At 44.9% G+C, this 16,914-nt stretch overlaps 1 protein-coding gene across 4 annotated transcripts in view; it reads right to left on the bottom strand.

The window, feature by feature from the left end:
* The window catches only part of robo2 (roundabout, axon guidance receptor, homolog 2 (Drosophila)), a 317,321-nt gene that overhangs the window by 174,996 nt on the left and 125,411 nt on the right, over window positions 1-16,914 (bottom strand). The window contains exon 1 of one of the 4 annotated variants that reach the window (XM_053872787.1): window positions 1,631-2,267. The exons of the other annotated variants lie outside the window; for them this stretch is intronic. Within the exon in view, the coding sequence (XP_053728762.1) occupies window positions 1,631-1,685 (55 nt within the window). The 5' untranslated portion in view covers window positions 1,686-2,267. Of the gene's footprint in view, window positions 1-1,630; window positions 2,268-16,914 lie in introns of those variants that run through there. 4 annotated transcript variants of the gene reach the window in all.

A 16,914-nucleotide genomic window follows, 5' to 3' on the forward strand; every position in this document is an offset into this window, starting at 1 on the left:
CAAACAGCCGGCGCAACTCATTCTCTCACCTCTCCTCTCTCCTACACACTCGCAGCATTAATCACAGTGCACTAAACACTGACTGACGCCATTCACAAGGCTCGGCTTTGTTGGCTACTCTGCCCAGAGAATACAACTCCAGACCTTTTTGTCTGCCTAAGTGGACTCTTAGAAGAAGCCCCTCCCTCTCCAAGGACCCGCAGATTACCTCTGGGCTGGGTGATGGGTGAGACCTATTGGGAGGGGGGGAGGCAAGCAAATGACTGGGAAGATCCACTGACTCCCGGGGAGATGTGCACCCTCTCCCTGTGGGCAGCCAGCAATGCCATCAGCCACTGCTTAGCAACCAGTGGGCTTGGCCCAACTGACTGTGAAAGACATTAAAAGGTAAAAAAAAAAGAATATATTCAAACCCCGCCATTAGCGGAGACATGATTTGCTACCTTGAGACGTCATGAGAAGTGGAAAAAAAAAAAGCTTCAAAACTTGCAGCTGTGAAGAACAAAAGCAGGAGTTGACAGGTGGAAGAAAGGAAGAAGAAATAGGGGATTTTGCTGGATCTTGCATTTACTAACAACAAATACAGCGCTTTACATGCTGCTTAGTTAAGCAAACAATGCAAAGCAAACACGTGTGAATCATCATCATCACTCAACAATACTGTGCGAATGGAAGGACTGGACTGGAGCAGAAGCATTTCCTCATTCTGTCATCAAAAGCGTCTCTTTGTCTGGCTGTACGCGCCGAATAAGGTGTGCCCCCATTGGAAAAGTGAATGAAATGTATTTCACCTGCAGGTCACGGTTCAGACTTGCGTTGTGTAATTTCGACTGGTTTGCCAGGTTCACATGAGCAGAACGCTTGAATTACGCAGATTATTTCATTAATATAAACAGGGATTTACGATAAACATGATGATATATATTCACTGGCAGTCTGTAGCATGAAAGAGGGAACAGTCATTTGTGACAAAAAATCAACTTTGGTGACCCCTCACCACAGCACCAGATGTATTTCCAGTGCGGGAAGGCTTGCTGGCAGACACTCAAGAACATTTGTGTCCATAGACAGACGCAGAGATTATCCAAAATAGCAACAATCTCTTAAAAAAAAATCATGGTGAGTCCTCCTCTGAGCGTTTAGCCACTCTAGTCAACCTTATACAGACACTGGCTCAGTTAGTCTACAGGCTATAAACTAGAAACGAAATAAATTTCCATCAATAAAATGCGGATACCTTCCTCTCACATGATCATGATTAGAACCACAAACATTTTCACCACCACTGAGTCTCAATATAGGCATGTGCTTGTTTATATATATATATATATATATATATATATATATATATATATATATATATATATATATATATATATATATATATATGATGAATGTGTTTCAGTATGAGAAGAAAACATAATCCTGTACAGTAGTGTCTCATTTATTAAGCTATAAAAAGTCAATTTTAAGGAAGAAATGCTTCTAAATGGTTCTATTTCTGCGATAAAGAACCGCACATTTCATTCAGAACTTCGGTCCATTTCAGCTCTGAAGTGAGGAAAAGCCACATCCACCAGAATCAGAAGCAGAATTTAACTTTTCAACAGGCAACTGAGCAGAAACTCACCATCCACTTGGAGGTACAGTAATCCACCGACAAGCACGAACGCTAGCGGACCCATCCTCGCATATTAAACATCCACGGCAAATCCACGAAATCACAGCAGGTTGGATACAGCAAACAAGTCCGGTGGATCTATTCCGTGTTTATGAGCAGCTATTACGCGGACTGGAGTCCCGCTACAGGGAGAGGATCCATGAACGGACGCTGACCCGGGGTTATCACATCCAGCAAGAGCGACCTCTCGGCGGGTAACAGTTCAAACCATCCAGCGGAAAACGACTGCGCGATGACTGTTGGAGCGTTTGTAGTCCAGTTCAAGAACAAGTGCTCCTCCTCGGTCTCGTCTCAGCGGCTCCACGCTGTTGGACACATGGCTCTCGCTGGAAATCCTCCACGCACTCGCCCCAAAAAGTTTCTCTCACAAGCCGCGTCCGGACAACCCATGTGCTCAGCTGGGGAGGAAGATGTGCGCGGCCATCGCGAACAAGTCGCTCCAAGATCTTCTGCTTCTCCCTCTGCGCCTTCGTTACAGCAGCCGCTAGGAGCGCACGGTGTTTGCGCACAGCCGGCACAACCCGCAGCCCTGCGCTCTGACGCTGCCGGACACGCTCCTCACACACTCAAGGTGGGAAGGGAGAGGGACTCTGAGTGGAGACCAGACAGACCTGGATCATCACAAGCCATGTCTTTCTGAGGAGATCACAACGATCCACGACATTTTGGAAGTGTATCAATAAATGCAGCTTGAACCCAAACAACACAGTGTTTCTAATTTAGTGTGTCAAAAGAGAGAACAGACTCAGCTAAGAAACACAAGTCTTCATCTCAGTCAGTGTTGACTGAATGTATGCATTTATAGACACAAAAATGTGTCAAAACGAATGATAGAATCAGAAATTTAAGGGTATAAAAGATTAACACTAAACAGGAAAACCCATAGCACCTTAAATGAGCGGAAGTAACAAAAAAAAGTAATAAATTGTTGGTCTAGATGTCAGTATACAAGCAGATTAAAGGTGAATAAAATGTATAATCCTCCATTCTGACTCTCTTTTTTGCATCAAAATACTCTTTAGACAATTAATTCACAGTGAAGCCGCTGCATGTGGTATTATGGACACACCATTTTTAGATTATTTCAGATTAATATTGACTTTATATCATCTCAAAGTTACATTAAAATGATATATTTTGGCCAAGGACATGGCTGCATGAAACATGTTTAGCTTATAATGCCTGATAATAACGCAGTGATTTCTTATCATCATCATCAAGTTGCAAAACGGAAGCTGAATAGATCGAGGTAAATATGATCTCTGTCAGGAATCAATGACTGATGGCTGCACCCGGGCGAGAGGAGGGGTCCCTCTTTGACTCCTCGGCAGCACATGTGCAGAGCATTTGCTTTCTTTTTAAGGCCAATGGGAGGAAGAAAAACTGACACAATTAAAGCGAAGACAAATCGAGATCAAGTAAGTGGACTCAGCAGCGGTGACACAGGCTGTGAGGTTCACACCGAGGGGAGGAGAAGAGGGGGGGGGTGAGTCGGCACAACTGCCCAGCAACCTCTCCCTGGATGCCGCCTGTCTGCACCACTGTGAGCTGTGAGCTCCCCCTACTGGTGGCAGCCGCAACAGCGCCTCGCGGGCGGGTGGGGGCCACAGCTGTATTTCCTAAATCAATCTGTAAAAGTGCACCGTTCCATCACAGTTCTTTCCACCTCGCAGTCGGGAAGATTTGACAAATTTAACAGTCGTCGGAATAAAAGTGAATCACCGCCAAATCTCACGCACACACACACACAAAAAAGTGCAATCCGGAATCAATAATTATGGTGGTGTGGACAAAAGAGAACACCCACGCGCTCATATGTTGAAAAGGCAGAGCCATAAATACGGAGCAAATAAATGTTCCACTTCAAGCCTGAATAAACAGGGACGAGGGAGAATAGATGAGACGAATAAAACATTCAAATGTGTTGATGTGCCGGCGTGAGCCCTATAAATATCAGTATTTATGAGTATAGATTTGACACCACGAGCTATACCTCACTTTGAAATCATTTGGACTCGGATTGGAGTCTGATGTTAGATGATATGGGAGCAGAAGCCAGTTTCCTGGGTCTACATTTGACATGTTTTTAGCCGCAAAGAGCATCAGTATTTGGTGTTTCAGGAGTGTTCCTGCTTAACCTATATGGATCACCATGTGTCTCTCTGTTGGCTTCCTTCACCTTCTTCCTGGGGTCTCCATCTCCAACATTCTTGGTCACTCTTGGTTTCACCTCTCCTCTGACCTCCCTAACTTTGGCTCCAAACTTCTTGTCCTTAGTAGTTATTCCAAGTTACAACCTCACCATCATCATCTTTGACTCTCCTAAAGGCACATTTACACCATGTTGATTTCCAGCCTCCTCCCACCTCTAAAGTCGCATGAAAAATAGTCGGTCACTCTGCTGGGGACGGAGCTAAAGTTAGTGGAAACTCAAGATGGCAGACTGGAGATGCAGAGTTGCAGTACCTTATCTAGTGTGGAAGTGCATTAATGGCAAAAATATTTGGACTTTATCTTTGGACGGAAGCGTGTTGCTGGAAAGGTGCTGAAGCTGCGACCATGTTGTTGCATTACAGTTAGTCACATATAGTCACGGTTCTTCATTGACTTTAAATCATTCGCTGGCTTAAATCTACTGTCAAAATGACTTTGCTTTGCTCTCTAAACCATTCATCATGGAGGAGACAACTACTGTCCTTTAAAGTCACATCCTTATCTTCTCTAGCTGCTACTCTGGAGTCGCTCCACCTCGCCTGCACTCTCCTCTTCGCCTTTTCTGTTACTTTCCCAATTACCTTTGCTCCCTCTATTACTGCGGAAGATTATATAATATAAATCACTGCATCTTCAGCAAACATCACGGTCCCTTCCCAAAGGTTGGTCTTCAAAAATGTCCTTGAAAATCACGAAGCTCCTACAGCAGGAGCTCTAAGGAAATCCACTTCTGACATCACAGCTTTTACTTCAAAGAACATAGTTGTTCTAAATATCAATATCACCAGATTAAGCCAAATGAAACCACTCAAATTAAAAAGACATCATCAAAAACACCCCTGGAAGCGTCACAAAATTGCAGTCGCCAATATCTGGCACTCAGTTTTGACCACTCTGAATCCGCTTGTCTGGCCAAATCGATTCATTACTCTCTTATTTGGGTCGCGGGGGAGGCTGTGTATCCAGTCCATCACCGGTCAACACACACACCTACAGTAGGACCGGAAACCGCACATCTTCGACTGACACTCAAAGTGAAGTTACAAACATGTTCGTAGCTCAAACATCACATACATAAAGATACATCTGTCTTGCATATCCCAGCTGGACAATGAATGTTACGGTATGCTATAAAACCTGGACATCTGTGAAGCAATATTGCGATCTGATCACCAAAACTCCCGCACAGGAATCCTTATATTAAAGTCATGGCTCTACACCTCATATTTCCTCTCAGAGTGCTCCAACATGCCTTCAGACTTCTGTCAGTAGTTAAAAGAAAGCTGAATTTCTCCTTCTGTGATTAAGATCAATGTCAGAACTCAGGACAAAGACCTCAAGAATCCACCCTGAAGGTTCGTGTGAAAACCCCACTCTCCCAATAAAAGGTGAGCTCTAGCAGAGGGACCCACATCTATCGACTTTAATAACAGCTTTGACTGGGTGTTTTTTTCCCTTTCTTCTTTGGTTTGTTTGTCAAACTTCATGTTCAAACTCGCCCTCACTAGAAGCGGCGACACGCTGTACGTTTGTCGTAGCCCACTCGCTTCGCCAGCTGTCAGTTGACTGGACGATTTGTCTTCATATTTTAATATGTTTGTGAGCTGCATGCAAATGCCGTCTTCTCCTCGTCGCCCTAGATTCCACCGAAAAACCACACTTGGACACACGGGGGGAAATTTATTGTGTCATCAGTGTTTGTGAAGGCCAGAGACAAATAAAGGGGAGAAAAGGCGAATTGGAGGAAGGTCTTTTCGTAAGAAGAAAAGCCTGGCTGCAACATAAACAAGGAGGTGAAGGGCTTCATTGACGGAAAAGTAAGTGGAGTGTATTTCTCCCCCAAGCAAACCTTTTACTCGCCATTTTCAATCCGAGGCGGAGATATTCCCTCCTGGCCCCTAAATATCAGCTGAATGTGGATTTATTTTAATTAAAGTGGAGTCTGTGTTGACTCAAGATGAGGCATGATACATTCAAATGAAATGGTGCGGCGGAGACGGATTATTAGCCGAATCTAAGCTTTTGATGCGCCACAGTCTTAGTCGGGATCCAAAATATGAGCAACAAACAGGGCTTTCCAGGTCGATTACATCCTTCATGAGGAAACAGGGAACGGGAGGACCAGGGTGAAGCCGCACAAATGAGGGCGAAGCCATGCACGGGGTCGGAACAAGCGGAACAGCAACACAGATTAAAACAAAGACATGAAAAAACGGTGAGTAATAAGAAATCACTCTTTTGTGCAATTACTTTTGCACAAAAGACACCCCCCCTCACACACACACACACTGAACCCCCCGGATCATTTGTTTGGACCTAAACTAATCAGAGCACGACGGCCGTCAGGTTTTAGAGCAAAGATGTGTTTTGTATTGAATTAAAGATAATAATTGTGTAATCCTCCACTATTCTGCTGCTGCCATCTGCTCTCCCATGGATTCTGGGTTTCATTAGAAACATTGTTTGCCCACGGCCTCATCCATCTTTGTCCTCCCCTCATTCGGTCAAGTTGATTCCCAAAGTCAACAGATCGGAGTTCGGCGGGACGTGCGCTTAAAGGTCGGGGTCAATTTGATGAAGATTCACCTCCTTCCGAATGTTGCGGTGACGTGGTTATTGACGCTCGGCGATTCAAGAAGAAGCCATTGTTCATGATGACTCCTCAAAGTAAAGCACAACATGTACAAGAAACAAGAAATACCTAGCGTTCAGAGCACACTGGAATATTCGGTGCACCCACTGAATTTAAGAAGGGAAATAGATCTTGCTCAAACATAAGCCGCAGCGGTCTATAAGCCGCAGATGCAGAGGTGCTGTCTGCGCCGTAGAAAGGTCAGTGGTGCACCCGGTTTAAAAACGCTTTTCAAAACTAGTTTTGAAAATGGGGTCCAGCATCGACATTGACTCAAGAAACACTCATGTACAATGTCCAATCTGAACTTGAATCATGAACTCCTCACATCTTTTATTCACATTGAAGCCCTCAAAATGCGTTGTTCTCGCCCGCGTACCCGAAGTTACGACACCACAGCCCGTCTCAGCAGCTACTTCTTCTCGACTCCAGACCTCCAGGAGATCGGCTCTGTTGCCGGAACTGCTGACACACAGGTGAAAACAACGCATTCATCGGTTTCATCGCCTCCGATTTAATCTGATTAGAGCGTGTAAAGATCCGATTGCAGCGTTATATAAGTCGCAGGGTTCAGAAAGTCCGATAGTCCGAAAATTATGGTATATACTTAGTGTGAAACCAGCATTCCTACCAATATGTTCGGGTGTGTTGTTGGTTGAAATTAAGATTTAAGATGGATTTAGTTTGGATGCATATAATGAAATGAAATGCCACCGTCTCAGCACCGCCATCGACTGGCTGGAAAGTGAGCTGAAAGTCATGAGGTCGTAACGTAAATGATGTCGCGGCAGATTGGCGTAAATACAATCAACAATGGCAACTTGGGACAGACAAAAAAAAATCAGAAACTCTATATGATGGCGATCGACTAGGTCTATAGTCATAGTGCGACAAGCCTTATATTATTGAGAATCTGGAGGAGAACCAGATGGCATGTATGACCTTGTAACAGGAGTGACGGAAGTGACAACCACTGATCGGTTGGTGCTTTTATTCATTCAGTTTCTCAATTGCAAAAAGAGAGTCATGATACATTTTAAGTTTTAAAGTTTTCTTGTGGCTCGGATTGTGGTCACACATGTGACTTCAGTGAGGCAATAACTCGAGGTTGAGACTGACACGCCAGTCCCAGTGCATGTAGCCAACTAGGAGACTCAGTAATACACTCGGAACCAGTAAGTTTGCTGACCCTGATCCCACTGTCATCGCCATTCATCAATTTTAGTCAAGTAAAACAGTGATATTTCTAGGATATCCACTTTAGAGCAGCGACAGATCTGCTCGACATATTGTGATAACTCCTCATTATTCTACCATAAATATAAACCAAAACAAGTCTACTGTGCATCACTGTTTACATGCCAACATCGTGACTGGGTGAACTGGCCTTCTGTGTGAAAGGCCATGCTTTGAATGCCGGTCAGCATTATCACCTCCACCAGGGAGTTTATGTTCTCCACAGTGTTGGATGGTCTGTCTGTGTTCATAGTAACTTGAAAAGTTACGGGCAGATTTGGATGAATTTTTTAGGAAGAAATGATTCCATTTTGAGAGTGATCCGGATCTGTCTGGATATGGGATGCTTTTCAACATTGAGAGATACAGTAGCACTTGGATCCAGGAGTTGGGAGATTGTGTTAAGGGGGTACTGAAGCTTCTTGGGGAAGGTTTGAATCCTTTCTGTGTTTTTTATATATATATATATATATATATATATATATATATATATATATATATATATATATAGAGAGAGAGAGAGAGAGAGAGAGAGAGAGAGAGAGAGATTGATTGACACCTGTCCATATCATCAGGGCATTAAATGGACCCATGTTTACTTCAAACTCAACTCAACTGTTCATATTTTGACTTTTTTTCACTCTGAAGAAACACAAATGGACTGGTACAGCATCTGCATAAATTCTGTCAGGAAACAAGGTGAAGTTCGATTCACATACAGTGCAAGATAAGTAAAAAAAAAATCACAAGCACACACATTTAAGCAGTTTGGATTCTGTGCCAAGAGCAAATTCAAGCAACATCTAACCCTGGTGGAATTCACCCAGCAACCTTCTGGAGTGCGTAAAACTGAGCATTGACCAAAAAACAATTCCAGTCCAGTCAGAGCCCATCAACAATGAAGCTGCCATTACATTTTCAGTGGCCTCATCACTTCCTGAAGCAAACAAAATCCGGTAATGGCCGTTTCCATAGGCTTCTTGAAGAGCTTCTGCAGCTGCTTCCAGGCTCCCTCCGACAACCCACCTCCCCTAAGTCAGATCTGAAGTGTTGCACTCCTTTAATTACGGCAGCCTCTGATTTTTTTTTTTATGTTAATGATATATGAACGGATCTTTCATCTAAAGGCTAAGTGCTGCGGGCTGCTTGTTGTTTTTTTTTTTTTTGTAGATAAAAGCGCAGCTGAGGATCAATAGGGGGTCTCGGAGTGGAGAGCGCGATATCTGGGAGACAATCCGAGGCGCACCACAGCAGCCACACACTCGGGGGGTTTGGGGACCGCGCATTCCAGCGCACACATTTGCTGCATTCTAATGGCATGCAACGAAGGTGCAATTCACATGCAAACGATGAATCAAAGAGTGACAGCGGGGAAGCACGCGCTCGCTGCAAGCCGGCTCCTCCCGTGAGTCCAGGGGAGGAAGAGGAAAGTGTTTTTAATTGTGTGCCAGGTCAGAGGTTCAGGTAGCAGCATCACTCATGATCAGATCTGAGCGGTATTTGGGGAGCTCTTAGCTGGATATCTTTCATGGCTGAGTATCCCCTTACCAGGTTTGGTCTCTTCGCGGGGATGATTAGGACCGGGAGGTGGGTGCGGGGGAGGTGTGGAGGGGTGATTAATGTAGATGTCAGCTGCGGCCCTCCCTCTTTTGCTCCCTCCCCAGCATCCGTAATGACACCTGGGGAAGGCGGAATGGCTCTACCTGCAGCCTGGGCTCCCACAGCAGGGGCATGATTCTTCCCCATGATCCCCCTCTGTCAGCAGTCCTGTCACAGGACTTGGATCAGGCCCTTATTAATGGGCTCCCATGTCAAACATAGATATTAAGCTGTGCTCTGCTCTGCGCAATGATACCCACGCAGGCGCGCGCGGACCCAATCTATTCCACCCAACACGGTGACAGATAAATGTGCACATGCAGCGCCGCACACTTATAACTCAAAAACACATCGGAGCACACTGAATTATCACTTTCTCAGAAGCCAACTATTAAAAAAAGTCTCTACCTCAAGGATGCTTCCTTCTTTTGCCCTTTGAGCCTGTAATTCTCCAAAACCCAGTATCACCAACCGATACGGCGACAAACCCCTCACTATGAAGGATGGTCACAAGGCCTAATGGACTTTTCAAGTAGTGGAGTGGAATTTCCGCATCCTCTATTGCATGTTGAACTTTTATTTGAAAGCAAAAAGGCTGTAACTTACATGTTGGGTGGAAAACTCTCTGAACTCTTCTTGGTCTAGGTGAACACTCCTTGTATCTTAAGCATTAGTGGAGATGACCTCCTCACCACGTTGAACTTTGTGCACAGTGTTGACGCAGACGTCATTGTTGTTCATCGCATGTTGACACAATACGAGTCTCAAATGAATCCAATGGTCCCCCTCCCCTCCTCCTTGGTACACGTAAGGGCTACAACTACCGATTATCGGTATTTTGATCGTCGACTAGTAACCGACTACATGTCTTATTGTAGTGTTGTAGACATTAGTATAGTGCTAGATGTTGTTTAAAGATTTGAATTTCAATTGCTCAAAATGTAGTGCAAAACGTATGTGTCCTTTGATGTGTCTTTGTGAAATGGTCACATGCTTTTGATGTTTTGGGTCGTGGCAGTCACATAGCCTCCCTCCTTGAGAAAAATGACATCACTGCCGATCGACAAATGACTTCTGCAAATAATTTAATAAATCGTTGCTCCCCCAGTGTACATTTGCAACAATGAGCTTCAAGTAGCGTCATCCCTGCATTTCATCCTAAGCATCAGGAAACGTTGCTTAAATTGAAAGCCTAATGCGTCAACAACGCAGGAACTTGAATTCTGTCCCACCCTGGTACACGGATGTCACTGTGTTGCCTGATCGATGTGCCCCCAATAAAGCTTTTTCGCTACTAGCTCCTGTCTACTAGCTCTATGCTGAGTCTCCTACAATGAAGGAGCTTCTCAAACAGGGAAAGAAAAAACTGATCTTTGTCTTTCAGTAATTTCTTCAAAAGTCATGGTGGTTGCTGTCACTTCGAACAGTGCCTCCTCATTTCACGTCCCAATATATTCCAAGTTATATTCAAGTTATTTTTGTTGCAAACCTGCTGACAAATTACGCTTGAGTTGTCAAGTGAAAACACAGAATGACCAAGTCCCCTTGACACAATTCTGTCCCCCTCATTCTCAGCTGACGTGATCCACAACTTCAATTGGTCACTCTACTCAGGTACCTCTTAAATACACGGTGAGATGTTAGTACATTCCCAGCTAACCTGGAAGAGAGAGGGGAACCTCCAGATGCTTTTAATACCATTACAGTTAACAGAGGAGAACAGTGGAGCAGTGAGAACACGAAGCTGAACCTTCCTTTGGTGGATTAAAAGTGGCCGGTTTTTATTGGAACTCTTGGAATGGCTATAAAGTTCAGGAAGAAAAGCTGTCATCTCCTCCCACGTCAGCGTCTAGAACCCCGTTTATAGTCTTGAATTTCAAATATGAAACGTTCAAGGGCCCAGACGTTTGGGGAAGCAGTTTCACTTTTGGCAGTAAAACATTTAATGGAAGTCGGAATAACACATGTGAAACTCTGACTCCACGGCTGATACTCCCTCAGAGGGGCTTACAGAGGAGCTCGGGCAGATGGAGAAAGTAGGAAGGACATGACACCTGAGCTCTGTGTGGAGAGAAGCTTCTATCAGCAGAGTGCAATGCATCGAATTGTCTCTCTCCTCAGGAAGTGAGATGGGGGTGGGGGGGCGCGAGGAGGGGATGGGTCGTATCCAATGTTGCAAAAGCGGGGATTATTTTTCCAGAGTTCAGTTCAGCTGTTTCTTTTTCGGCGACATACTGTTAGGAAGTATTTCATTGCATTTGTGAAGACATACAGGAAACTGTGTTTTTAGCCAGCGTGATACGAGAAAGTAGGACACCAGCTACTTATAGCAGCTGCATTAGCGTAATTAGTTATTAAAATATACAGCACCACGTTTCATTAGTGCAGCGTCAACCACTCGTGTTTCTGTCTCACCACAAACATACCAGCACAGGCCAGCCGTTGCTAGCCACGAGCATTACGTGAAGACAGCGATCCCTTCCTTGTTTTTTGGCCGATAGATATTTTACTTTTTGGATTTGTAAAGTAGATTCAATCAAAACCACATGCCATTGCATTGCGAAGTCTTCGGAACGTTTTGGTATTTGGTATTTTGGTAGCATCGGCGGAACATGCTAGCTATTATAGAGATGGTGAGACTCCCGTTCATGCTTCAGGAACGAAGAGCGTGGGAAAGGTTTATAATAGTGTGGGGGTGGTTTTTAAAGATTTAAAATACACACAAATAATAACATGGTTTTTAACTTTGTGGATTTCCCCCTGTTATTTCTTTCCTCGGTTATCGAAGGATGACTACATCTCCGACAACGAAAGCGCTGGCCAAATAAGAAAAACCATTCCCTCCTCTTTGGCTTTGGGATTTTTCGGGATCCCTTTCCGCTGGTTCAAATAGAAGAAGCAGTCAGTAGCTGATGAGTTTTTTTACATTCCTGGCTCGCACTGAAAGCCACATATTCAAACACATAGTGTGCTGACGAAGACTATAACGTTCCAGAACAGGATCACGGTCACTTGAGGAGAAAAAAAAAGCGATATCAAATTCACCTTCACCTTCTTCTGCCGCTTATCTGGAGTCAGGTCGCGGAGGCAGCATTCGGAGCAAGGAAGCCCAAACTTCCCGGTCCGCACAAACCTCCTCCATCTCTTCCCGGGGGATCCCGAGGCGTTCCCAGGCCAGACCGGAGACATAATCTCTCCAGCGAGTCCTGGGTCTTCCCCGGGGTCTCCTCCCGATAGGACATGCCCGGAACACCTCCCCAGGGAGGCGTCCAGGGGGCATCCGGATCAGATGCCCGAGCCGCCTCAGCTGGTTCCTCTCGACGTGGAGGAGCAGCGGTTCCACCCTGAGCTCCTCCCGGATGACCGAACTCCTCACCCTATCTCTAAGGGTGCACCCAGCCACCCTGCGGAGGAAACTCATCTCAGCCGCTTGTATCCGCGACCTCATCCTTTCGGTCATTACCCAAAGCTCGTGACCATAGGTGAGGGTGGGAACGTAGATCGATCGGTAAATCGAGAGCTTCGTCTTGTGACTCAGCTCCCTCTTCACCACGACGGTCCGATACAGCGACCGCATCACTGCTGCCGCTGCACCAAGCCGTCTATCAATCTCACGCTCCCCATTTCCCTCACTCGAGAACAAGACCCTGAGATACTTAAACTCCACCACTTGGGGCAAGAACTCTCCACCGACCTGGAGAGAGCAAACCACCTTATTGCCATATCAAGTTCCGCAGTAGAAAGTTTGGTATGCCATCTTTCTTCATTTAAATTAATACATACTATAAATGTGCACGGGACGTCTATTATTTCCACTCTTGGGTTTCCAGTTGGGCACCAGTACATTCCCAACTGGGGACTCAGCACCCACAACTTGAAATGGAAATCAGCGTTCCTGCTTCAAGAAAAGTTCTCGTTTGATGTGGGACCAGCTTTAAGAAACTCCTTCCACCAGGCCACCATCAGAACTGGACGAGCCATCTCTGGTAATTTCGGTTATTTTGCCAAAACTAGAATCCCAGGTTGAAGGCGCAGCCTAGTTCCTTTAAGAGTTTATTATTATTTTTACTTTGAAGTGAGTATAAAAAGGCAGAGAAGTGGGGATGTCTCCAGGGATGTTTCGCGCCGACTCTTCCGCTGCAGACTTTCACACTCATCTTTGGCTCCAGTGAGCAGCTGGGCACAATTTGGGCTTCAGACATGATCAGACAGCATACAGCAGTAACAAGTCACAATGAGCTTCTGTTGTGAGCGCGCAATATTAAGTATTGCTTGTGAAAATACACTATTGAACTCCTGTATGTTGTAGCTCACAGAGGTCGCTTTTAAGATTCCTCTTCCTAATGTTGTTCGAGTAGAACAGAATTTAAAATATTTTTCCATTATTTATCTGTCTAATACATTATTACGGCTGCAAGTCGCTGAAAAAAAAAATTGCACAAAAGCTGAGTTAACTAGCGACTTGTTGTTAACACCAGAGTGAGCAGAGCAATGTTTTCCTCATGCAGCCATTGGTTTACTCCAACAACCCAACATAACCGATACTGTCAAAAATATTCAGAAGAACCTCAGAGGCACTGATGAGGCTCAACAACATGCTAAAAGCTAAACATTGTTAACATTATTGGTAAGAAAACAAACAAAATGTGTGAGTAATTTAGGGCTGCAAAGACTATAACGGAGATTAAAATTAGTTTAATAAGTCGTGATGTCATCATTCTGTCTGCACCATTGCGACCTAAAAAGTCGAAACTATGTGACCATTTCATTAAAAGATGACGCATCAGAGGACATACACCATAAACACCACATTTGGAGCAATTTGCATTGACATTGACAGGTATTTAAATTATTCTTGTGTTTATTACATTGTTAATAGAAAAAAACATTACATATGTACTACAACCTAAATATCATTTTTTTTTTTATTTCAAATACTCTAAATCTAAGTCAATGAACACTAGGAAAATATTTGAAATGACAGAAAACTTGTTACAATAATTTCCCAATTAATATGGGGAAAATGTTTTTAGCATACAATTGACTCAATTGTTTGCTGGTAATAACAATTATTCTTAAGTTAAGGAAATACAGTGGTACGTCGGTTTTCGAACATCCTGGACTTCGAACAAATCGGGGTTCGAACAAAAATTTTGAGATTTTTTGCTTCTGATTTTGAACGAAAATACAGAATTCGAACGCCCCTGAAAAAAGCTGGATAAAACATAACATGCGCGGACCGATCAGCTGACCCACGATGCACTTTGTTATTGTGTATAACGCAGCCTCTGCATGCAGACGTGTCCCGTTAGCTACATTTACTGACTGTTTGTTCTTCATATTGAGGTGTAAAACCTTTCCTGTCTCCACACTGGACCGTGGTAGAGTGTCACAGGGGAGGAGCTCGCTCTCCACACCTCCGAGGCTGGAGCTCACTCCAGGGTTTGATGTCCTGTTGTGGGCTGGGACAGGGATGAGGCGAGTCTGGGACAGAGCGTGACTTGGTTTATGACTTTGTCACAGCCAAACTGCACAGAAGTGCACATTCAGAGCTGGACACGCACCGGGCACCTCTTCACTTCTGGAGAGACGTCACTCACTCGGCAACCCCTCCCACATGCAGCGGCCACACACATAGAGGAACAGCGCACCTGCAGCACACACTCTACATTCACTCCTACAAAAGCCTGTTTTAAGGCTTGGAACGCATTATTTCTTTTTCCATTCATTGTAATGGGGAAAATCGATTCCGGTTTCGAACAAATCGCTTCAGGAACGGCCGTCTGGAACGGATTGTGGTCGAGAAACGAGGTACCACTGTATGTTTAAAGAAACTGGTACTGAATTAAATGACTAAAATATTCTGTTAAAAAAGCAGTCAGTTATTCTGTAAAGTTTTCAGCAAGCGTTTGACAGTCATTCCAGTCTGTTGAACCAGCCCTTCCCACGCCAGCTGCTGTCTAGAGTAAACATGATGTCATGGTGCGACTCCCCCAAACTCTTTATCGCGTCTGTCTGATTTGGAAAGCCCCCACAACACGGAAAACACGCTGCGGCTAATTAGCTGGCCTAGTTTCAGCAGCTCGGCCTCCGTTTGAAACTCATCACCAGCGTCACACCTCACCTCGGGCAGACCTTGATAACAGGGTGCGAGGCAGCGCCATGACAGTGCAGAGTAAACAGTTTGGCTCGCTGAGCGATGGACAGACGCTGCTAATGAGTGAGGAGCGAATACTCGAGTTCCTGAAGGGAGGAATCCACGGAAGTGTTCTGCGACTGGCTCACCAACCTCTTTATCAGTGTGGGCTCTTCCTTCGGCGGCGAGCTACAAACACCGTAAACAAGGATGTGTTTCCTGTCGTTCATCAAACCAGGTTCATTGGGATTTAAATTAAAGGGACCCACTAGCTGATGTCGGATGCTACAAAAAGGCACAACCAAAAGAAATAGTGTCAGACGCTGGACAGAAAAACAAAACCGTCAGGTCGACAGAGAAGCCATCAGCTGAGGCTCCTCCCCTTCGAGCTGAGTGCTATCGACAGAATCAATTGCAGTCAGTGGTTCAACTTTAATTGTCCCCCAAAATGGAAAGTGATTTAGCGCCCCGGGTCAGAGTCAACCTCAAACGGTGCATTAGGGGCTCCCCTTCCTCTGACGGCAGCAGGGGCATGATGACCCTTGCGGGGTTGAGGGACATACAGATGCTGACGCCCCCCCCAGACAGTGCCATAAAATCACAGATGAGTGATCTGTCTGACAGTGGATGGTTGACATGTCCATGCTGGCCCACAATTATTTTCAGGGATGAGTTCACCAGCCTAAACACACACACACACACACACACACACTTCGAGGCTGACAGCAACACAACAAGCATCACAACAAGATGTCTAACAGGAAAACTGACAAACACATGAGACTGACAGTACACACTGTGGCAGAGAGCAAAATCGATATGAAAAAAAAAAAGATTCAAATCTGATTATAACCCCCAACAAAGAGTTGATATCAGTGTTTTGTTGTCTATTAGTAAAATAGAGTCAATTGCGCGTCCTATGCTGGCACCAAAGGAAGCCTTCAGCGTTGCATATTGAAGCATTAGGCTTTGTCCTGACGCCATAGGTAGTATGTCACGTAAAAGAAAGACTGCTTGGAGTTATGTTAGCAATGGGATGGCACCCTTCCTGTCCTACACCTGTCAGTCACTATTTAAAGCCCCTCAAATGGCCCAGCGTTTCAGTGGCACCTTAAGTAAGGTGGAGAGCCACATAGGGATTACAGGGCAAGTGACATTCTTTGTACAGCATCTTCCCACGCCTCCCATTCCAAAATGGGGTGCACAATGTCTTCCACTGAAATGCCTATGTGGCCTGTGGCATCAGTATAGAACGCAAAAGTCCACTTCCCAACGTCACTACAAGTAACATCCGACTTACGAACGGGATCGGTTCCAACCAAACGGTCGTAAGTCAGATTGGATGTAAATTGAATGCTGTTCAAAATAGTCGACGCGAGGGTTATAGGTACTACTGTAGTGGTAGATGGGTTTGTG

Source organism: Synchiropus splendidus, chromosome 8 (assembly GCF_027744825.2).
Source record: "Synchiropus splendidus isolate RoL2022-P1 chromosome 8, RoL_Sspl_1.0, whole genome shotgun sequence".
In the NCBI taxonomy this organism is placed as follows: Eukaryota; Metazoa; Chordata; class Actinopteri; order Syngnathiformes; family Callionymidae; genus Synchiropus; species Synchiropus splendidus.